This window comes from Mastigoproctus giganteus, chromosome 3 (genome assembly GCF_048544385.1).
Source record: "Mastigoproctus giganteus isolate SK-2022 chromosome 3, ASM4854438v1, whole genome shotgun sequence".
NCBI classification, from domain to species: Eukaryota; Metazoa; Arthropoda; class Arachnida; order Uropygi; family Thelyphonidae; genus Mastigoproctus; species Mastigoproctus giganteus.
The window spans coordinates 30,337,666-30,362,354 of NC_143577.1; the positions used below are offsets into that span (position 1 = coordinate 30,337,666).

General features: G+C 37.6%; 1 protein-coding gene across 3 annotated transcripts in view; it reads left to right on the forward strand.

Moving 5' to 3' along the window:
- LOC150087839 (alpha-aspartyl dipeptidase) overlaps window positions 1–24,689 on the forward strand; it is an 85,181-nt gene that overhangs the window by 17,583 nt on the left and 42,909 nt on the right. For all 3 annotated transcript variants that reach the window (XM_090369230.1, XM_090369228.1, XM_090369229.1), the window contains exons 4-5: window positions 2,077–2,156; window positions 16,925–17,098. In XM_090369230.1, coding sequence (XP_090225356.1) covers window positions 2,077–2,156; window positions 16,925–17,098 — 254 coding nt within the window. The remainder of the gene's footprint in view (window positions 1–2,076; window positions 2,157–16,924; window positions 17,099–24,689) is intronic.

Consider the following 24,689-nt stretch of genomic DNA (forward strand, 5'->3'; position numbering starts at 1 on the left):
TAAAAAATAAAGGAAGCATTGTATTGGACACACGAGTAGTGCATGGTAAGTTTTTTTATCTATCACTATACTTTTTACATTGGTTGCTGAACATTTTTCGATACAGTAAGTCCCCGACTTACACAACTTCAGACTTAGGTAAATTTTTTTTCACTCATTTTTTTTTTTTTTAGGATTGTAAAATTTAAAACAAACAAAAAAATATGTAAACAATCAATAACGACGACCACAGCACGCACAAATTGCACAAGTGAGATACAGAGTAACAAGGAAAAAATAGGAAAGAAGAGAAGATTCTTAAAATTTATTTATGTTTTTTTGAAGATTTCAGTGAAGGGGACACACACTTCACCATAATAACGTAAAAACCCACAGAATTTCGGTTATCGGGATTATCGCAAATGCAGTAAGATCGAGTTTATTACCCGTTTATAATAGATTGCGCTAACAGAAAAGCCCAATAAACCTGAAAGTGCAAATTGATTTTATTGTTTTATGGTAGTGTGAGCTCGTGTGGGGTGATACAGTGAGTTTTCGCTTTAACCCTGTGAAGTTCTTTACAGAAAATTTTATTTTGACCATTATCATGGTGCCGACTAAGAGAATAAGTGACAGCAGTATTAGTAAATCTACCAAGTAAACGAAAGCGATCGATTTGGATCAGAAAATTAAAATAATAAGGATGTATGAAAATGGTCAAACATTAACAAGTATCACGCTGAATTCAGATTTGTTAATAATAATATAGTAGCAATATTTTATTAGTCATTCCCAAGTTACATAAAACGAGTTATGGAACGTATCTCTTACATATGTCGGGGACTTCTGTATTGGATTAACCGAGAAATCAATTATCTGAGTTTTTTTTTACCATCTATCCCGGAAAATTGAGTCTACTGTATATTTATATAACAAAACAAATATATTTTTTATTATTATTTAATATTTAAAACATATGTATATGTTGTAAATATTAACATCTCTATTAGGAATCACCCTGACTTCTAATCCCTTTATGCATAAGCACATCACAAACATTGCTTCCTCTGCATAAAAAAAAAAAAAAAAAAAAAACGGGTTTTATTTTTCACTTGGTATTACTTTTCTTCTAAACAACTATTGCTCTGCATAAATCTCAAATCTGTCCTACCATGGTATATTGTTCTCACTTCTGTGGTGGTGCCCCCAAAACCTCTCTCAAGTTTCTAGACTCCATTCAGAAGAGAGCAGTCAAGTTAACTGACAACCAATCTCCTACAGTCTCTGTTACTTGCACACTCATAGACATGCAATTTCCACTGTATGCCTTTTGTATAAATCAGAGGTTTCCAAACTTGCAACCTCCTTTAAAATGTTTCATGCATCCCTCAAAATATATCATAAATTTTGCCCCCCCACAGAACAAGTGCAAATAAACATCAAATTTTTGCCCTTCCAGAACAAGTGCAAATAAACATTAAATTAAGCTATGAGTATACATACTTTTATAAATTAATATATACATTTAATGACCCTCTGTAGGGATAAGCTAGTATAGCTAGTACATCATTGCATTTAATCCCAAAGGTTTACATAAAATATGATTCATACCTGGATTAATGGATGATTTGTCCATATTTAATTAAAAAATGCTTCATAAAAGCCACATGCTCCCCCCTTCAAAAAATAAAAATAAAAACAAGTGCATCTTCCCAGGATGAGCACTCCATACTCTGATAATCTCTGGTATATATACTTCCATGGGCTCTGTTCTTTTGAATCGGCACCTGTAATTCCCATGCTCTGGTTCAAACCAGTCTGAATTCATACCAGAGAGTTAACATCCATTCACTATCCAACTCCAGACTCACAGAACGAACTTTTCTTTTTCCTCATTTATCCTTTTTATTTCTGTTTTTTGGAACAACCTTCCTTCACAAGTATTTCCTAACCTATATTAAATATTATAGGTTCTAATACTTTTCATGGTTGGACTTTCATAAAAACAAAAAAAGGACCCAAGGTAGTTATATTGAAACTTCTTCACTAGTAAAAGTTTATTTATATTAATTCTTTTTATTTTTTATTTTTCTGTAGGTGGAGGAAATACATTTTTGTTATTGAAGTCCCTTTACGATAATAATCTAATTGAATCAATTCGTAAACAAGTATTACAGGTAAATTTTTATTGAATAATTATGTAAATAGCAAGATTTGCATCTGTTTTTCATTAATCAAAGATTTCAAAGGAAAATAATTTTTAATTGATTTATTGCCACATAAGAGAGAGAGGGAGAGAGAGAGAGAGAGAGAGAGAGAGAGAGAGAGAGAGAGAGAGAGAGAGAGAGAGAGAGAGAGAGAGAGAGAGAGACTTAAACTAAGGTACCTATTCTGGTATGTTAACATTTTGAATATGTTAACAGTTTGAACTAGCAATAAACTGATATTGATTGATTAAAAATAAAAACACATAAATGAACTTGATGATTACTGAAATGACTTTTTTATGATTATTTTGTACTGGAGAATCCAGACATGGTAGCATAAATATAACCTGACAACTTATATATAAGAATGGGACATAACAGGTACTTTGCATCAATCTTTACAGACAAAAGACACTTCATAGTGAGACAAGGCTGTGCTAGTGAGGTTGAGCAGAATGAAATTAGAAAATATTGTTTATTAGAAAAACATTTGAGCCTACAGGCAAGTAGTGCTCTTGGAGTTAATGGCATATACTCAGTAACTTTGAGGGAGGCATGAGAGAATGCATTCATTCATTAAAGTTAATTATGAGGGAATCATTGAATTTAGGAGAGATTCCTTTGGAATTCCAATACATAAAGGCAGTTCTAAGAGCAAAGTTGGTAGCTACAAACTGGTCAGCCTGACTTCATTGTTAGGGAAAATCATTGAGGTAATGATAAAGAATGCAATACAGGGATAGAAGTGAAATTCTCAAGGATAAACAACGTGGTTGTTAAACAAAAATCATGTTTAATTAACCTGGTTAGCTATTTTGACACAGTCATGAGCTGGATGTAGAAAGCAATTTTAGCATTGTTTATTTGGATTTTAGCAATGCATTTGACTCAGTCCCTCATGAGAGGTTACTTGTAGCATGCTAGTATCGCAGGTGATATTCTACGGTGCTTTAGAGGGTGGCCACAGGGCAGGAGTCAGAGGATTGTGATTAATGGTAAATGTTCTTTTCTAATGTTAAAATTAGTTCATCTTCATGGACTAATATGATGAGTGGGGTTAGTTTTGGTTCCCTACTGTTTTCAGTATCCATTAATGATATGATGTAGTTTGAATAAATTAATGATGTAGTTTGAATAAATTAATGATGTAGTTTGAATAAATTTAAGGAAGATTTAGCTAACTTATTGGAAGGAATGAGCAAATGATGTTTTTTTTTTTTTTTTTTTGTTAATCTAGTACTATATAAGCTTTGCTTTCTTGCAACATATTGCCAATGCTAATACTTATCCACTTTTGGTGGTATATCATCAAATCAAAGTTTTTATGAATTTCTGTGTAACACTTTTTCAACACTAGACATTCAGAAATTATGCAGCTAAATATCGCAGAATTTCGAATGTGTGAAACTTCTAAAATTTAAAATAGCGTACCAATGATGGTATACTATTTTAAAATTTGAATTCATAATAATCATTATTATGCTAAGCTGGGTGTGAGGCCTTGAGTGAAATAATCTTTGAAGTTCTCATCGATTCTTTTTTTTTTTTTTTTTTGATTACTTTTCCAAGCTGAAGTGTGTTTTTGGTAAGGAAGTCTCTAGAGATAGAGAAAATAAGTTCTCTTACATTCATATTCGTTGCAGTAATAATGTGGGTAGTTATATGTTCTACATTCATCCTCTGATGTAAATGTTGAATGGGATGTCATACTGGTATATTTTAGATTAATGAAGAATGCTGCATTACAATTGAACAGATTTACTTTTTTATAACTCAGTAACTTCTCTTAGGTGTTTGTAGTTATAATTACCAATAAAAGATCAAAATTAGAATTTGAAGTAAAAAGAAAGATAAAAAATAAACAAAATAATGATTTAGATTAGAATCTGGGAAGGCCATACATTGAAAGCAAATCCTCTAGCTCTTTGTTGGTGACAAAGAATAAATATGAAATAGAGAGGCTAAAAGAGTTTATGTGGTGTCCACATGCTGCCATGATCATTTGTTTCTGGAGAGAAGAGATGCATGTCTGAGGCCTGGACTGTAGTTGGCTGGGTATGTGCCTGTTGTGGGAGGAAGATGATCTGGAAATGTAAATTTCTCTCGCATAGTCCATGCTTCTTTAAATTCTTTTCTTCAGTTGTAGCATTCAATATGTGGGATCCTTGGATTTGTCTGTTGAAGCACAATTGTTAAACGAAGCAAGGGCTGTATAGAGGCCTAGGATTCAAAATAAATAGAAATAAGAGAAGATTAACTATTTTCCCAGCTCATCCTCCTCTATGATATCAGGTAACCCACTGTGAGATTTGCCAACTCTAGTCACACAGCAGCAGCAGCTCTTGGTCTGTACAGCATGCACAATTCTGACAGATTTTTTGCTGTTGTCCCCATATATCCATTGGGGCCTCTGAAGCTCACAGAGAGTTGCTGCTAGCATAAAAGCAGCCAACGGGTGTTACCCACCAACTGGTGCACATTTCCAAGTCACCCGATTCCCACAACAGGACTGACTTGACCAACCACAGTCTGGATGTCTTATGTGCATCTCCTCTCTTTCTGGATGCAAAGGGCCTTGGAAGCAATGTGAAATCTAATCTTTATTTCACATTCTTTTGCCACTAAGAAAGCTAGAAAGTATGGCTTCCCAAAATTCCTGACTAAAGTAATATCTTATTACTATTTTTACTCTATTTTTTTTTTCATTGACTATCATAACTGTGATCTCCTACAAGCAAAATTATAACCCTAGCTTTGTTCAAATGCAATGTAGCAGTGTGCTGCTTCTGTAGTCATGTGTTCTCCTTAGTAAACTGATTAAGATGCAAAATTTGTATAAAACTAGAGATGCTGAGTTTTACTCTATATGAATTTTTAGTAAAAATTATTTACAGCTCCACAAGCATCCTGTTTATGTAACAGTGAAAGGAATGTTTACATATATTGTTTATTGTATACTTGTAGGAGAAGGATAAAAGGTATACAGTAATAAGTTATGTTGATAATATGCCAGAGGTTTAACAAAAAAAAGCATTTGTCTCAACCAGCAAAAAACCTCTCTCATTCAGAAGCTGAGCTTATAATTGTAAGAATTAAGTGACCCGAGAGTTTACTTAGTTTTAATAAGTTTTCAAGAGGTGTATGTATGTATATGTACATACATACATAGCTAGATATACATGACTGATTGGTTTAACATTGAAAAATACAAAGTACTGCATATGCGTAGCAGTAAACCCAGATTAACATACTGAGTAGTGGAAAATGGAAAATTCAAAGACCTGGGGGTAATTGTGCAGTCAGATATGAAGTTCTATGAGCCGTGTAGACATACTACAGGCAGAAAATGGGATTTTGTCAATGATATGCAAGAATTTTGCTAGGGAGGTGATTATTCCACTGTATAAGGAATTGGTCAGGCCACATCTTGAGTACTGCATATAGGTGTGGAGGGCCTCATTTTAGGAAAGATGTAGAGATTTTGGAGTGGATACAGAAAAGGGCAGCAAAATTGGTGAGGGAAACAAAGGGGTGCCCTTAACAAGAAAGGCTTAAGTTCTGCAAATTGCAGCATCTGGAGACTAGGCACCTGTGAAACAGTCTGATTGACATCTTTAAGGCTTTGAATGGATTGAGCACACTCAGTGCTGATGGGATTCTTGCTACACACATGAGGTCGGGGGGGGCATAACCAAGTGCAAACTGCTCTGGTTCAAAAGAACTTAGTTCTATTGGGAGACTCCATTTTCAGGGAAATATTTTTTGTAATAAGGATAAGTGAACTAGAACCAGGGTATGTCTGCTGGGAACAAAATTTAATGATGTCATGAACAGATTGTCAGATTTTAAGGAGGGATAAAGAGAATATTATTATTCATGTGGGGACTAATTATATTAAGTGCACATGATCTAATGATTTGTTAGACAAATATAGGATAATACTGAAGAAATGCTGCGAGTTAGGTCACAATGTCTATGTGTCTGCAATTCTGCCCAGACACGATAGGAGGGATTATACACTGAAAACCTTATGGATTAAATCAAGACTTGAAGGACTCTGCAAAGCTTTTAGGAGGAAATTTTTATCAGCTTGGCCTGCACTTGTAGGTAGAAGGAACCCTTTATGTAGAGACGGGATACATTTGAACTAAGAAGGTGCAAGGGTTTTTGCCAGTATTATTGAGGATACCTTAAAGGTTCAGGGAAACTGCTAGGTTGGAGGGAGAAGGGTAATATAGATACACATTTATCTGATAATATTGGTCAAAGTAACGCTTGCACATACCTGAAGAGTTCTTGTTTGTTACCGCAACAGATCATATTAACAAGATGGGCGAAGGTAAAGAAAGCCTGCACGAGAAGCACACAAACGTTCGATGAAATTTACCTGTAAAAGTACTTTGCCGTAATGGCATTTGTATTGTTGCTCACTCAGTAAACATACAGTGGGTGTTATCGGTCAGGAGTAGAAATTGAATCCCATGGGAGATTGCAACCCTCCCAAAGTGGAGGGGGTAACCTGACCTTTTTTTTTTTAGAATCTTTCTTCTTCTTCTTCTTTGGTCTTTAGCTGGCAGCTGGGGGAGGCGGTTGGCCACGCAACCAGTATGCTGCTGTAGGTGCCGCAGGGTTTCGGACTTGCTCTGTGATGTTCTTCCATACCTTACGATCCATGGCTTCAGTCCTGGCCTGGTTAAGGTCGAGACGTCGGCTCTTCAAGTCATCTTCCACTTGCTTGGCCCACGTTTTCCTAGGTAGGCGCGGTCCGTTGGATGCTCCATTGGGGTGGGTCGTTGTCTCCAAAGGAGTGTGGATGGTATTCTGTTTGTGCCCATTCTACATACGTGGCCAAACCATCTGAGCCTTCGCTTCTGGATTTGGTCGGCAATGGTTGGTTGCTGTTGGCATCTGGCGCGGATGGTATCATTAGTGATGCGGTCGCGAAGAGAGGTGCCCAAGATCTGCCGCAGGCATCGCATTTGGAATACCTCAAGTTTGTTCAAATCTAACTTGAGACAAATCCATGTTTCCGATCCGTAAAGAAGAATGGGCAGGATCAAAGTCCGGAAGAGTCGGATTTTAGTCTTTGTGGAAATGTTGGTCCTCTTCCACAGACACCATTTGAGCGAGGCGAACGCAGTGGCCGCCTGTCCAATTCTGCTGTGGATTTCCATGGTGGATGCAACTTTCTTCTCCTGGACCAGCGACCCAAGGTATTTAAAGTCCTGCACTTGCTCGATCTGGACGCCTTCGAGATAGATGGTGGCTTGCGACCCATCTGTTGTCAGGGCCTTTGTCTTACCAGCATTGATCTTCAAACTGTATGGCCGGGCAATGCGGGCAATGTCGTAGAGGATGTCCGTGGCTTCAGCGTCGTTACCGGCAAGGATAGCACTATCATCAGCAAACATCAGGTCAGTCACATAGTGATCCTTGTCATATTGTATGCCCTGTCTGTTTCTGAATGCTTGCCTCATAATGGCGTCGACCACGATGTTGAAAAGCAACGGGGAGGCTACATCCCCTTGGCGGACTCCAGTTTGGATGGTAAATTCCTCAGATAAATCATTCTGGATGCGCACCTGGCTGGTTAAACCGTTGTATGCAGTTTGGAGGAGTGTGATGACTTTTCGAGGTACATGTTCAACCTCTAGTAGTTTCCATAAGGCAGGCCGGTGGACACAGTCGAAAGCAGACTTAAAGTCAATGAAAACAATGACGGTTCGCTGTCCACACCGGATCCTCTCCTCCATCAGCTGACGAATGGCAAAGATTTGATCACAGCATCCTCGCCCGGGTCTAAATCCTGCCTGTTCTTCTCGACTGGTTTGCTCGCGATGTTTTTGCAGTCTTGACTGGATGATCTTCATAAAGACCTTTCCGATGATGGAAAGGAGGCTGATGCCACGGTAGTTCTTGCAGTCCCGGTTATCACCTTTCTTGTGGATCGGTACAATAATAGCTTTCCTCCATGTTAACGGAATTTGTTCAGTGCACCAGATGGTTTTGAGGAGTGAGTGTAGTCGGCGAAGCAGTACATCTCCCCCGGCTTTGATCGCTTCTGTGGTGACTTGGTCCACTCCTGGTGCCCTGCCATTCTTCAGGGATTGTATGGCTGCTTTCACTTCTTCTACTGTAGGCTCAACATCGACCATGGAGACCTCAGGGGGGTCGATCGAGAGTGCTGTTGCTGGCGGTCCCTGAGGTGGGTCGTGATTATACAAAGCTTTGAAGAATTCACTCCACCGTTGCAGGCGTTCGGATGGTGATCGCACGAAGGTCCCATCAGCATTCTTGATGTTGTCACTAGTCAATTTGGTCTTTCCACTCAGACATCTGAGGGTGCGGTAGAGAGTGCGGTACTCGTTTTTGGATGCCGCCACTTCAAGATCGTCTGCCACTTGGTTCCAGTATGCTTCTCTTTCTGCTGTCATTCTTTGTCGGACTTCTCGGTTTAGCTGCCGGTACCATTCAAAGTCGACCAACTTTGCCCGTTTCCGTTTGTCCACGAGGTCGAGGCACTCGTCTGATATCCATGGTTGCGTTCGACGTCAGGCAGGTGGACATAGGGGCTTGGCACATTCCAGGATGGCATCAGAGATCTGCTTTTCTTCTTCATTTATATCCTCGGGCACAGCCAGCATCTCGAAGCGGTTGGATAGGGCGATCTGATATGCCTGTTTGTTGGCAGCATTCATTAGCTGCCTCCAGTCCAGCTTGGCTGACCGAGATGATCTTTTTGCATGCCGTAATTTGAGCTGCACCTTAGCCCGGATGAGGTAGTGATCAGATCCGCAATCAGGTCCCCTCATGGCACGAACGTCCATGAGTGATGAGCGAAATCTGGCATTGATCAAAATGTAGTCCAGGATTGCTGAGTCCTTGCCAGATGGATTTCGCCATGTAAGTTGATGTTTTTGAGGGTGCTGGAAATGGCTGTTTCCAATGATCAGGTTGTTAGATGCGGCAAAGGACAACAAACGTAAGCCGTTGTCATTGATCTTCCCATGGCCAAACTTGCCCATTGTTGTTTCCCAACCAGATCTGTCCACGCCAATATGGGCATTAAAGTCCCCTGCGAGGATGATCACTTCTGTCTGCGGAATTGAATCCAGCGTATGTTGGAGCTGGTTGTAGAAGTCATTCTTGGTCGGGTCCAGGCTAGTCTCAGTTGGCGCATAGGCGGAGATAATATGGGTCTTGATGGTGCCCTTGACAGTAAGGACTGCCAGGCGGTCCGATATTGGTTGGAAAGCGATCACACTACTGGTGGCCTGAGCATCGACCATAAAGCCCACTCCTGCTTCTCGTTTCTCACCACCAGAGTAGAATAGCATAACCGCTTCATTAGGTGCTGGTGGTTGGATGATCATCGTTCCAGACCCGGTGAGTCTTAATTCGGATAATGCCGCGATTGATATCTTGCACCTAAGTAGTTCTTGGGCAATGATTTCCTTTTGTCCAACGTGGTGCCCCGTTCGAACATTCCATTCGCCAATGTTAATTGTCCTTTTCGGCGTAGTAAGCTTATTGCTGTGGCCAGTGATCCACTTCACACCAGCACCCTGGGTCCCCAGTGCTGGCGCATCGGCTACCCCGGATGTGGTAACATTGTTATAACAGCTTGTTCTGTGGCCAGTGGTCCACTTCACACCAGTACCCTGGGTCCCCAGTGCTGGCGCATCGGCTACCCCGAATGCGGTAACTTTTTAGAACCACTGGTGGACTAGTGGATAAATTGTTTATTAAGAAAAAAAAAGAGGCAAAGGAAGCCCACATGAGAAGCACGGCAAACTTCCAAAAGGTTTACTGGTGAAACTACGTTATGAACATTTTTTACAATGCCAGAACTTCCAATATGACTCTGTTCGTGATTCAATTAGTTAATTCAATTAGTGATTCTAAAGAAAAAAGGTCAGGTTACCCCCCCTCCACTTCGGGAGGGTTTCAAGCTCCTGTGGGATTCAACTTCTACTCCAGACCGATAACACCCACCATCTGTTTACCGAGCGAGCAACAATGCAAATGCCATTACGGCAAAGTACTTTTACCGGTAAATTTCATCGAACTTTTGCGTGCTTCTCATGCAGGCTTTCTTTACCTTAGCCGCAAGATGTTCTGAGGGCAGAAACGTTTCAAATGAGCGGGTAGCTAATGCCAAGGAAGCGGGCTTAAATAACGTTAAGGGGAGTGTCAGAGCAGTTAACTATACAAAAACACTAAATTGTAATTATTTATACAGTAATGTCAGAAGTGTCATCAATAAAATTAGGACAAGTAATGCTGACATAATAGGAAATGTGGTGCTACCTGTAGATAGGGGATGATGAGTTTCAGTACGGTATGTATAATATATTTAGGAAGGATAGGGCAGATAGAAGGGGTGGTGGGGTCATGCTTCTTATCAAAAGCAGCCTGAGCATGATGAAAGCTTTCCTGGATTCAGATGTTTTGCACGATAGTATGGAATCTATATGGTGTGAGATAGTTGGAAACAAAGGTATAATGAAAGTGAGAGTAATCTACAGGCAAAGTGATTGTGAAGATTATGATGACAGCCTCTACATGAAAATGGAATGGGCAAGTAAGCATAAATGTTTTATTATGGGTGATTTTAATTTTCTTCTAATTGATTGCAGTAAATGGGAAGGAAACGCTACAATTTGAAAATATTACACTTAAGGTGGTAGATAACTTTCATCAACCGGTGAAATACCACCACTTTGCTTATTGGAGGCTTGAAGTGGTGAAACCCATGTTTAGTCTCTAGAGCAAAGTTTCCGGCATCCCTCCCCCAAAACTATTTATTGAACCCAATTTAATGTGTTAATTAAATAAAAAAAATGGCAAAATTTTCATTAAAAATTCTTTGACTGCAGTTGGACTTTGGATGAGCCTTCAATGTGGTTGACTTCTCAAAAATGTTTTTTTACCAGATTAGAGATGCACGTAATTATTGTTAATCAGTGAAAAAATTAGCAGTTAATTGGAAATCAGTATAACATTTGTTTTATTTTTTTATTTAGTCAGCTTAAAATTCATAATTTACAAAAGCACATGTTTAACTAAATTGCATGAATTCAGTGAAGCACAAATTTTTTCCACAGAAACAGCATGCAAGATTGGGAGGAGGAAGTTGAGAGGTACTGTACATCTGTTAAGTCAATATTTCACAATTTGGTAGGAAAATGCCAGTTCTGTATGCTTTGTCAGAACACAGTGGAATAATATGATATGAAGAAAGAGCTTCATATGATATAATATGAAGAAAGGACTCTGGCTTATCAGGTGAGTCAAGCCTAGATGAAAACAGTTTGCCAAAGTTATTGGACAGATATGAATGGAAAGAAAAATCCCCCCCCTTATACATCGGCCCTGTGTGTGTGTGTGTGTGTGTGTGTGTGTGTGTGTGTGTGTGTGTGTGTGTGTGTGTGTGTGTGTTGCCGTACAGTTAGTCTGCCTGCTGCTGCAGACAAAAAAACCTGTGTTATGCAAGACCAACTAACTCATCCATGGAAAAAAAAAATAGCTCATGAAAGTTCCTCTCACCCCCTTACAAAAAAAATATCCCTCAACTTCAGTCAGCAACAGGAATTGGCCCAAGCCATTTCTTCTTAGCCAGTGCAAATGTCAATTTGCAGTGACAATTAGCACATCTTTGGGGGGATACAAAGACTAATAGTTTAACAGTAACCGCAGGCAGAGGTGAAGGTGATTCTTGCACAACTTCTATTAGAATAAGAAGCGACCTGGAGCGAGGGGTGTTGGGGGTTTCAGGGACGGATGGCAGTCATCATGGAATAGTTGGGTATATGGGATGTGTTAGGGTAACAAGGAATAGGCATAGGAGCATATATGCTTGCATGTATACCAATGCTAGAAGTATAGTAAATAAATTTGATGAATTTGAAGTGTTGGTCAAGACATCAAAGGCGGATATTGTTGGGATATCAGAGACGTGGTGTCACACAGATATAAGGAATGCAGAACTGGAATTTGGGGAGTACAATGTGTACAGAAAGGATAGACAGGACAGAAAGGGAGGGGGTGTTATGCTGTTAATTAAGAAAAACATAAAATCAAAGGAAGTGCGCCCAGTTAATATAGATGAACAGTGCTCTGTTGAGTCAGTTTGGTGTGAGATAAGCACTGCGAAAGGAAAAATAAGAGTAGGAGTGTGTTATAGGCCTAATGACTTGAATGAGTACAATGAACAATTGTACAGAGAAATAGAGTGGGCCAGTAAATCAGAATGTCTTATAATGGGGGATTTTAACTTCCCAGATATTGACTGGAACTTGTGGGTTGGTCACTCACACACTAGTCAGACTTTTGTGGATTTATTGGATGATTGTTTTCTGCAGCAGCATGTTCGAGAGGCAACCAGAGAAAGTAACACTCTTGATCTGGTTATCAGCAGTGATCATTCGTGTATTAAGAATTTGCAGATAAAGGAACCACTAGGTGGCAGTGATCACAGTGTGCTGAAGTGGGATTTACTCAAAGAGGTAACTACCGTCAGGGGTAAAGGAAAGGGTTTTTGCTTCCGTAAAGGGGAGTACAGTGGTCTCAGACAGTTTTTAAATTCTGTACAGTGGGATCAACTGACGATGTTACAAACAGTAAATTCTAAGTGGGAAGCATTCAAAGAATTAATCGTGGAAGCTACTAGACTTTATATACCGATTAAGAAATATCGTTCAAGGTTTAGGCCTAAATGGTTATCAAATGAACTAATGAGACTCGTGACAGAGAAGAAAAATGCATGGGATGCATATAAATTATCAGGTGACGCAGAAGCCTGTGGCAGATATAAGCTAGTCTGTAATCAGGTCACAAAGGAGGTTCGGCAGGCAAAGGCGGATTACGAGAAATCTTTGGCAAAAGATGCTAAGAAAAACAGCAAGGATTTCTTTACTTATATAAACTCTAAAAGGAAGGGGATGAATATGATTGGTCCACTTGACATTGATGGTTCAACTGTTGATGATCCTGCTCAGATAGCAAACAAACTGAATGAGTATTTTGCATCTACATTCACACGTGAGGAATTATTACAATTTGAAAATGGAAGAAGGTTATCAAATTGTAGCAGTGTGCTTAATGATTTTGTAATAACTGAGAGCAAAGTGGAGGAGAAATTGTTGAAGTTAAACATAAGAAAGGCACCTGGGGTGGATGGGATCTATCCAGTTATTTTAAAGGAGGCGGCAAAGCAACTAAGCAAGCCCTTAGCCATAATTATGAGAGCATCCTTGGACTCAGGGGAGGTTCCTACGGACTGGAGATGTGCAAATGTGTCCCCAATTCACAAAGGTGGATCGAAGGGTGACACGAGTAATTACAGACCAGTTAGTTTAACTTCTGTTCCGGGTAAAATAATGGAGTCGCTGGTTAAAGATGCATTGCAGGATCATCTAGACAAGACTGCAGCAATAATTCAAACACAGCATGGGTTTGTTAAGGGAAAGTCTTGTCTGACAAATTTGATAGTATATTATGATGTGGTTACAAAGGAACTGGATGCAAAAAATAATTTTGATATCATATATTTGGATTTCAGGAAAGCTTTTGACACTGTTGCGCATGGAAGACTACTGTACAAATTGGAGCAGAATGGTATTAAGGGTAAGTTGCTACAATGGATAAAAGGATGGTTAAGTGGGAGAAGACAGAGGGTGATAATCAATGGGTGCTGCTCTTCGTGGACTAATGTTATTAGTGGAGTCCCACAGGGTTCGGTGTTGGGTCCACTGTTGTTTTGTGTATTTATCAATGATATTGATGAAGGTATATCAGGCTTAATGTCGAAGTTTGCAGATGACACAAAGGTTGGCAGGGTTGTTAATGACTAATGGCAGTGTGCTACTGCAACAGGATCTAGATAATTTGGGCAGATGGGCTAAGAAGTGGCAACTGAAGTTCAACCTTGACAAATGCAAAGTACTGCATATGGGTAGAAGTAACCCCAGAGAAACGTACCAACTGTGTGTTACTACACTTAAGGTGGTAGAAAATGAAAAAGACCTGGGAGTAATTGTGCAGTCAGATATGAAGTTTTCTGAGCAGTGCAGACAGGCTGCTAGGGCGGGTCATGGGGTTTTGTCAATGATATATAGGAATTTTGCTAGCAGGGAAAAGGAGGTGATTGTCGCTCTGTATAAGGCAATGGTCAGGCCACGCCTTGAGTACTGCGTACAGGTCTGGAGGCCTCATTTTAGGAAGGATGTAGATTTGCTTGAGCGTGTACAGAGAAGAGCAACACGATTGGTGAGGGGAATGAAGGGATTCTCTTACCAAGAGAGGCTTAAGTTCTGCAAATTGCAGTGACTGGAGACTAGGCACCTGCGCGGTGATCTGATTGAGGTCTATAAGGCCTTGAATGGGTTGAGCACGCTGAATTCTGATGGGATCCTTCCACTTGTTCAGATTACCAACCTACGGGGACATAAGTTCAAATTAAGAAAGGACAGATGTAGAATAGATGTGCGGAAATTTGCCTTTAGCCAGCGGGTGGTTAATTGCTGGAACAAACTTCCATCTGTCGTTGTGGAAGTTGATAGGTTAAATAAATTTAAGGAGGAACTGGATAGGCATTTGGAGGGAATGGTGTGATTTTTTTTTTTTTTTTTTTGGCTGATGCTGCATAAGCTCCTACACTTGCTTTCTTGCATCATGTGCCACTACTACTACTACTACTACTACTACATCACTTTTTTCTGTAATTCAATAGAGTTGAAAAATATTATCTACCAAAAAGTTAATAAGTAATGCATTCTAGTAAAAAAGTGTTGCTATTATATATTTTTTAATTAACTGTTTATTTAATTTATTTTACTGATCGATAATAATTGCTCATCTGTGTAATTTGACAAGATTTTTTTTAAAAGTCAGGCTGTATTTAAAAGTACTTAAAATATTTGCCTATAAATATTGAGAATTTGTACTGTGACTATAAGTTTTTTTTTAATATAGTACATATGCAATTCAGTATTTTACTCTTACCTTGCGGTACACTACATTCAGTGAGCAACTGGTATTGTATAGGAATTATTTTTGTAAAATTAGTGTTGCCACCATGGTACTTTGTTTTCTTATTAATCTATCTAGCACAGAAAATGTTTTTTCTGATATTTATCACATAGTGCATATTTTCCCAACAGGGAACTTTCGGGAAATAAATTTAAAAAATAAAATAAATATAGTTTACACTCAAATCCAGAAACCTTGGGAGAAGACAATTTCCTGATTTGGGACAAAACTTTATTGACAGGTGTATGGTTATGTCTATCACTGCATAATGTAATGCTGTACTACACTGTGCATTTACTGTGCCATAAATACCATGACATACTGTACCATATGATTGATGCTATATAAACTTGCTTTCTTGCATCATGTGCCTTTACTAATGCCAATGCTAATATAGCTATTTATGTTAGCTATTTTGACAGGGTCACTCATGAGCTGGATTTGGGGAATAATTTCGACATTGTTTATTTAGATTCATGAAAACACCTGACTCAGCCCACATGAGCTGTTACTTTATAGGCTGGAAACAGGTTGGAATCACAGGGAAATTCCTTAGATGGATAGCAGGATGGCTTCAGGGCAGGAGGCAGAGGGTTGTGATAAATGGTTATTCCTCAGATTGGGTTGATGTGAGAAGTGGGATTCCCTAAGAATTCGTATTAGGACCACTGTTGTTTTTGAATTTCATAAATGACATCAGTGAAGGAATAGAGGGTGTGATGTCTAAATTTGCAGATGACGTAAAGATTGGTAGAGTAGTTAATGATCACTGCCAAGCAGAACTTCTTCAGAGTGATCTACATAGATTTCAGGGATGGTCAGAAAAGTGGCAGCTTTGCTTTAATCCAGCAAAATGCAAGGTCTTACACCTGGGGAATAGTAACACCAAAATAACTTAGACACTTGGTGGAGTTGAACTAAAATCAGTAGTGGAAGAAAGGGACTTGGGAGTTACAATACTTTCAGACATGAAGTTCTCCAAGCATTGTAGACAGGTTTCAAGGAAGGCCCATGGTGTCTTATCAATGATTTATAGAACTTTTTCCAGTAGAGATAAGGGCATCATAATCTCATTATATAAGGCTATTGTTAGACCACACTTGAAATACTGTGTTCATGTATGGAGACCACACCTAAAAAAAGACATTGAGCTTCTTGAAAGGGCTCAAAGATGGGTAACTCACCTGGTGAGATCGGGAAAAGGGTGTCCATATGAGGAAAGACTTTGAATATGTGGGTTGCACAGCTTGATAACTACATACCTTAGAGGAGACTTGATTTAGGCGTTTAAGGCTCAGAGAGGCTTAAACACCTCAGGAAGTTTATTTTAGCCAGCGAGTTATAAATTACTGGAATAAGTTACCTACGTGGGTGGTTGAAGCTGACAGTTTGGGGAAATTCAGAGGTCAGCTTGATAGTTACCTACAGGAGGACGGAAATGCATAGGTTGTGTATTTCCTTTTCTTTTATTATTTATTAATTATTTATTTAATTTAATTTTTTTATTATTAATTATTTATTTAATTTAATTTTTTTATTATTAATTATTTATTTTATTTAATTTTTTATTATTATTATTTTGCTCTTTTTTTCCTTTATTCTTTTTTTTTTTTTTTTTTTTCTTTCTTTTTTGGCTGGTGCAGTTCTGAAACCATTTCACTTCTTATTTCTAATATGACTCTTTTCTTTCTCTTTTTTTTTCTCAGAATGGAGTTCCATACATGGGTGCCAGTGCTGGTACAAATGTGGCGACTGTCTCTGTCTGTACAACTAATGACATGCCAATTGTTTATCCACCCTCTTTTTCTGCCTTAAGACTAGTGCCTTTCAATATAAATCCTCATTATATAGAACCAGATGCCAATAGTACACATATGGGAGTAAGTAAAAAGTACCTACATTTGAAAATTTGGATATTTGTAATTTCTGAAGTGGAAAGTTTTTTTCAGTACTCTAATTTTATTATCTTAGTAAGACAAAACCTAGACATATGACAATAACATCCTTGAGAAAATAACAGTCAAATACTCATAATATGCAACTATTATTCATGTCTTGAGAAAGCATGCACCTTCACAAAATGGGGAATGTTTTTTAGTTAATTCAGTTTTGAATTGTTACATTTTTTTAAAAACTTTCACAGATCAGTTTTTAAAAGATTAGCGATTTCTGATTTATTAACACATTACAGCTGAGTTTAATCAGTAGTAATAGTATTTTGATGTAGCTGTGTACTAAATCTACATATGCAACTTACTTACTGCATGGTGCTTGGGTCGTGAGGTTCCTGACTGCCTTGACAGCTAAATTCCACAACTCTCTATTATGTGCAAGCTCTCTCCATTTCACTTACCTTATGAAAAAATTACGCTAATATCTTTCTCTATACCATCCCTCAGGGGTGGTTTGCCAGATTTTCTTTTCTCAGTTGGGATTCCTGCAAGGATTTGATGGATGTGTCTTCCGTCATCAGTATGGATAGCATGTCCAGCCCTTCTCAATTTTCTAACCTTTATGATTTGAATTATACTCTCACTTCTATATTTTTCCTGTAGTTCATTGTTATGTAGCCTTCTCCATTCTCCAGTGATTTCATCTTGTTTGGTCCAAAGATTGTTCTTAGAATTCTCTTTTCAAGTAACTAATCCATTCTCTGATTGTTGACCAGGGAGGGGCCAGGTTTCACATCCATAGGTTACAGTAGGTAAAATTATCATTCTGTAAATCTTTATTTTTAGGTTCCTGAAAATAAAGATTTATTGAACCTCATAAAAGCATATATTTCCACTCTGAATTCTAGAATTAATTTCTTCTGTGATATTGTTGCAATCATTCAGAATGCTTTAGTTGTACTTGAATCTTGACACTTTCTCGACTGTTTGATTTCCAATGTTGTTGTTGGGATCCTAATTATTCTTATTTCTAATAAGTTTAAGGTATTTTGTTTTACTGTTGTTTATTTTTAGGCCAATGAGAGCTTTTTTTTCATTATTTAATTAGAGTGAGGCTCTGTATATCATGACTGACCAGGCATATGTACATATGCTGATGTGGTCCATTCATGTGTACTCCTTTTCTTGTCTCTTTCACTTTTCTTATCACTTTTTCCAAAGCCAATTAAAGAGCAACGGTGAAAGTGCATCACCCTGTTTTAATCCTGTTGTGATTTCAAAGGGGTCTGATATTTCATTTTTTATTTTAATTTTGTTTTTCAGTTCTGTCATGCATATTTTTGTTATGGTGGCTAGTTTCTTGGGAGTCCAAATTTTAACATTGTATTCCAGAGTTCTTCTCTTTTAATACTTTCATACGTCTTACTAACATCAAAAAATCATATTTTTTCTCCACGATGACTTGTCTGACTGTAAATATTTGATCAGTTGTGGATAACTGATCAAATATTTACAGTCAGACAAGTGGTTTTTCTTAAAGCCACATTGGTAGTCCCTATTGTTTCCTTTTGTAATAAGTTAGCCTTCAGAGTATGATATTTGATAGAATTTTATATGAAGTGTTTAAAAGAGAAATCCCTCTATAGTTGTTTGTTATTTGGTTTTTAGGAGCATTAGCAACTAAGGCCATATTGCTCCGGGGATATGCAGTGGTCATTCCTTGACCTTTCCGCTTCCTCCGTATTTGGTGGTCACGGGCTTGAACTCTGGTCTAATCAAGAAGCATGTGTTATGCACTGCTGCTCCTGAGGTACCCTATAGTTGTTACAATCTATTCTAGATCCTTTCTTGTGAATGGGACATATTATGCTTTCTTTCTATTGATCAGGTAATTGTTCTTTTCTCCAGATTTGTATTATTAGATTGTGAATGGCTTTATACAGGTTTCAACTCCTACCTTGATGAGTTCAGTAAGTATATTATCGCTTCCAGGTGCTTTGTGATTTTTCAGTGTGAGGATACCAGATTTTACCTTTTCTAATGTGGGTTACCCTATTTCTGACTCTGCAGTGTGGATTTCCTCTTTTTGTACATCCTCTTCCATTTTTACATTCAGAAGTTTACTGAAATATTCCTTTCATCTTTTGAGGATCTTATCTATGGATGTTATGAGGTTTTGGTATTTGCCTTGGACAAGGATGTATGTTGGTTGGTAATCATTCTTCCACTGGTTTATTCCCTTAAAAACTGCCTTTTGTCTTTGTGGTTGTTTCTCATGTTTACTATTTGGGCTTTCTGGAATTGTCTTTTCTTCTTTCTAAGGAGTGCCTTAGTTTCTTTGCAACATTGTTTGTACTGGTCAAACTTCTCATGGTTGGGATTTCTTTGACATTCTAATCCTTTGGATATTCTTTCATCCACCTTTTGTGCACATTATGAGGAATGTGCACCTTTTGTGCACATTCCTCATAATGCCATTCCTTACCCTTTGGTTTAGGTTCTAATCCCAGAATATCTTTTGCCAATTCTAGGATAATATCTTTTATGTATTTCCAAGTGCTATTAACATCATTAAGTTCATGTTTCTCTGCTTGAAAAGTAATTTTATTTTCTAGATTTCTTTGAAAGTTAAGCTTATTTTCATTGTCTTTTAGTTTGTTGGTGTTTATTTTTAGTGGAGCAGTTCTTTTTGTTGATAATGTTTCTTTTAGCTTTCCAGTGACTAAAAAGTGGTCAAAAAATAACTAAAAATAAAAAAAACAATAAAAAATAAAATAACTAAAAATACATATGCAACATTTGTTCACATTCAACATTTAGCTTTTTAGTTGTACTTCCTATTTTATGAGTACAGGTGACCCCCGCTTAACGCTGATAATTCGTTCCGGAAAAACAGAGCGCTAAGTGAATCTGCGCTAAGCGAGCTCCACATTCCCATAAGCTAATGTATGTATTTGTAAGTTGCGGTCGGTGCCATAGGATATTTCCTAATCAATAATAAACAGTAGTGAAAAGATGCACAAATGTCGGTCAAAATATTTAATATTCAAATATTTGTACATATAAAGTATTTTGCATTACATACGTATATAATTATGTAGTAACTACTTGCGTATCAAAATTAAACTTAAAATTCCAATTAAAATCATGAATTTAATTTATCTAAATTGATTTAATTTAATTGATGAATTTAATCATGAAAAATGTGTCGATTTTGGGTTGAACTTTGGCCCTCTTCTAAATAAACTAAAAGGGGTATTAATTTTAAATCCCCCGCAGCGTTACCACCCAACAGTAAAGCACCCAATCCTTCGCTGCTTTGAAACCGGGCATGTTTTTTTCTTCTTTCAATATGAAACTTCTTTTAGGCATTCGTTTCCACAAAAGTCCTGCTTCATCTATGTTATAAACTTGTTGAAAAGTATAACACACAATACCCCTCTTCAATAATTTTAACAAGTTTTTTTTAAAGTTCCGGCTCCTCCTTGATCTGCACTTGTGGATTCTCCCTAGATTTTAAATCTATTCAACCAGCTCTTACCAGTTTTAAATGGTTCCACATTTTTTTTTTTTTTTTTAGTTGAGTTTTCTTTAGATCATCATATTGGCTAATCTCTCTTTTTTTTTTTTTTTTTTTTATATAATATTTAACTTAACTGAAATTTGCATTGGATATTATCTTCAATAAAATTAGTTAACGTCTTTCCATTTCAATCCGGCTTTCCATTTCAATAGCCGGCCTAGCCCTAGTTGCTTCCAGTGGAACAGCTATCTTTCCCGCTGCTAAAATTAATTCTTTATTTTTTTATAATTGTTCTTACAGTTAAACTTGCAAGTCCTAAATTATGGCACACATCCGCTTGTTGTTGACGGGAATCGATTCACTTCAAAATGTCTAATTTAATTTTCAAATTTAGTCTTTCTTACATTTATAGTCTTCGTACTGCGCCCAGACATTGCTTTTTCATTCTTATCGGCCATTATTAACTCTTCGAAAATGTAACTGCGTTGGTTGCATTAATTACGATACAATGTTCAAGTAAACTGTCCGTTACGCACAATGTCTAATACTGTACTGAGTGATGACTAGACTTCGGATAAATGCATATAACGCAAGTATTACAAGCAATATACTTGATCATTTTTTAAAAGGTTGATCTCGGAACTACGTAACAAGTGACTGTACTGCAATTAAATTAGCGTGCGAGAAAATTTCACTGAGCGTGGGAAAATTTCTCAAGTCGGCGTGGGACATTTTAATGCTGTTCTGGTATTAATTTTCAATCTATCGACTCCATCAAATGATTTCGTTAAATATGCCAAAAATGCAATCTGTAAAAGAGCGTTATAGTGATCTGTGACAGCATTATAGTCAGATACGGGTTATAATATAAGAACAGCATTATAGCAAATCAGCGTAAAACGAACCGCGTTATAACGGGGGCCTGCTGTATATATATATACACACACACACACATAAAGACAATACTAACACCTTTATGTTCCTGGACTTATAAATCACACAAAAAGATAATAAATTCACAGTCAATTTATACAATAAAAGAAATGCATTTAAATTCAAAATTGCACACCTTTGTCACTGGGATTCTAATATTACCCAAAAAAATCCATAGGAATATTTTGTCACAACACATTAGATATGCTTGAATTTTCAGTAATCCATGCAAAACCAAATTCCTCAAAAGTTTATCAATTCTATATGAAAAACAGTTCTGATGGCATCTTTAGTTATAAAATTGAGCCAGAAAATACAATTTAATTTAAATATTTATTCTCCATATTCATATTCTGCAGTTAATTAACTGACTACCCCAAAGTCTGCAATTACATTGCTGTATATATTATATACCTGCTTTGGCACTAAACTAACTGTGTTGATCATTCTGGTAGTAGGAATTGAAAACGCCATCCACAAAAAGCAATACCTTATTTTCAATTTATTTATTTGTTTTATAATTTCATTATTATTCGTCACAAATGTTTTTTATTTTGTTATCATTCCTCACACACATCGTTTTAGCTTTTTTTTATTGTATCAACAAGTATCTTCTGTCTTCTCAACCTTCAGCCAATACACAACTATATACTATAGGTTCTAATACCTTTCATGGAGGTTTTCTTAAAAATTGTGTTATATTATCTAATTTAATCTCGGACCTTTTATCAAAATTAACTGTAGCTATTAGTGAAATCAAAGGAGCCGCTATAACTATTATACCATGTTATAATATGTTATAGCCACTCCCTGCACTAGCATGCTTAGTCTTATTTTCTACATACATTGGACCATCTGGAAGCAGTAAGTAACATTGTTAAATTAACTGTAGCTATTAGTGAAATCAAAGGAGCTGCTATAACTATTGACCACCAAATACGGAGGATGTGGAAAGGTCAGGGAATGGCCACCACATATCCTCAGAGCAATATGGCCTTAGTTGCTAATGCTCCTAAAAACCAAATAACAAACAAGCTATAAATATTATACCATATTATAATATGTTATAGCCACTCCCTGCACTAGCATGCTTAGTCTTATTTTCTACATACATTGGACCATCTGGTAACAGTAAGTAACACTGTTGGTTTTTCTGCCGCCACATGGCTTGTCCAAAAGAGTAACACATCCATTTTTTGTTCAATGTTAACAAAATATCAAAACCACTATTATTCAATTCAGTTGCAGAAAATTTAAAAAATTAAAACATAAATAAGATATTAAATACAGGGTTGTTAAAATTAAAGTATCCTTATGTAGAGGACTCTGGAGTGAGTTCTAAGGCTCGTACTGAAGAGAAACTTGGACAACAGGTACAATAAAGAATACGCTCACCATTTATTGGAAAAAAAAAAAAAATGTTAAAATTTGTCACTATATGGCACTGTGGCAATACAAATCACTTGAACAGTGCTACAATTGTTCAATGTGGCCTCCATTTTGGTCAACAACAGTTTCCATTCGAAGAACAGCATTTTCTACAGCAGAACGTAACATGTCAACCGGAATACCCAGCACATGACGTCTAATGCTGTCCTTCAGATCTGCCAGAGTTTGACATCCTTCCCGATACACCTGGTCCTTCAAAAAAATCCCACAACCAGAAGTCACATGGGGTGAGGTCCAGTGATCGGGGTGGCCAAGATGTCTGGAAACAACGGCTGATGATCCATTTGTCTGTAAAGTGTTGCCTTAGCAATCTTTGGACCCAACGGTGGATGTGGAGGTGGCGCACCATCTTGCATGAATATGGTATCCTGAAGGCACCCACGTTGCAGCTCTGGTATTGCAAAATTTGCTAACATTTCATAATATCGCTGTCCAGTGATGGAACAAGTGCGGGGTCCAGTCGGTGTTACCTGTTAAAAAATATATGGCCTAATCATGAATGTGGCCATAAATCCACACCACACTGTCACTTTTGGAGAATGCAATGGGTCCTCTTGGATAACTCGAGGGTTTTCTGTTGCCCAAATGCGACAGTTGTGCATATTCACTTGTCCATTTAAGCAGAAGTGGGTTTCATCACTCCAAAGGATGTTCAATGGCCAAGTGATATCCACTGTCATTTGCACCAGAAACTGAAGTGCGTGTGTGAAATGGATATCTGCATCACCATGCTTTAGCTGCTGTAGCATGTGCATCTTGTAAGGATAGTACCTTACACGATGCACATTACTACACCTGATGCATTACTAGCCTTACAGTGGAATATGGCATGTCCACTTCACGAGAAACAGCTGGCAGACTTGCGTTACCACATGGAGATTGACTTGATAAATCCATGACAGCGATAGCCACATCTTCAACATGAGATGAGTCCACTTGTTTTTGACCTCTACCTGGTTGAACACTAAGATGTCCTGTCGCTTCAAATTTTTCAATCATTTTGCAGACAGTACAAACAGTCATAGGTCCATGCCTTATGAACTTCTGATACCAGAATTCTCTGATAGCCACAGCTGCATTGTTGCTGTTCTATTTTTTGTTTGTTATTTGGTTTTTAGGAGCATTAGCAACTAAGGCCATATTGCTCCGGGGATATGTGGTGGTCATTCCCTGACCTTTCCGCATCCTCCGTATTTGGTGGTCATGGGCTCGAACCCCGGTCTAATCAAGAAGCATGTGCTATGCACTGTTGCTCCTGCCCACCTGGCTATGGAGGTGCCGTTGCTGTTCTGATAGTACAGCTTCACTAATAGTGCCTTTTCCTGCAACGTTGTTGGCATTGCTGCTGCTGTAGTGCAGGCAAACATCTACTGTATGATTTTGAAGAGACTGCTTTGCTTTTATACAGTATAGTAGAGCTGAGTAGTGGCAATAACTTACGATTATGCAAATAACGTAAGTTATTTGCATAATTGTAACTAAGATAGTTACGTGCCATATAGGAACAAATTTTGTAACTAATTTTTTTTTTCCAATAAATGTCAAGCGACATTTAATTTTTTTTTTCTTTTTTTTTTTCCTAATTTTTTTTTTTCCAATAAATTCTTTATTGTACCTGTTTTCCAAATTTCTCTTCAGTACGAGCCTTAGAACTTGCTCCAGAGCCCTCTACAT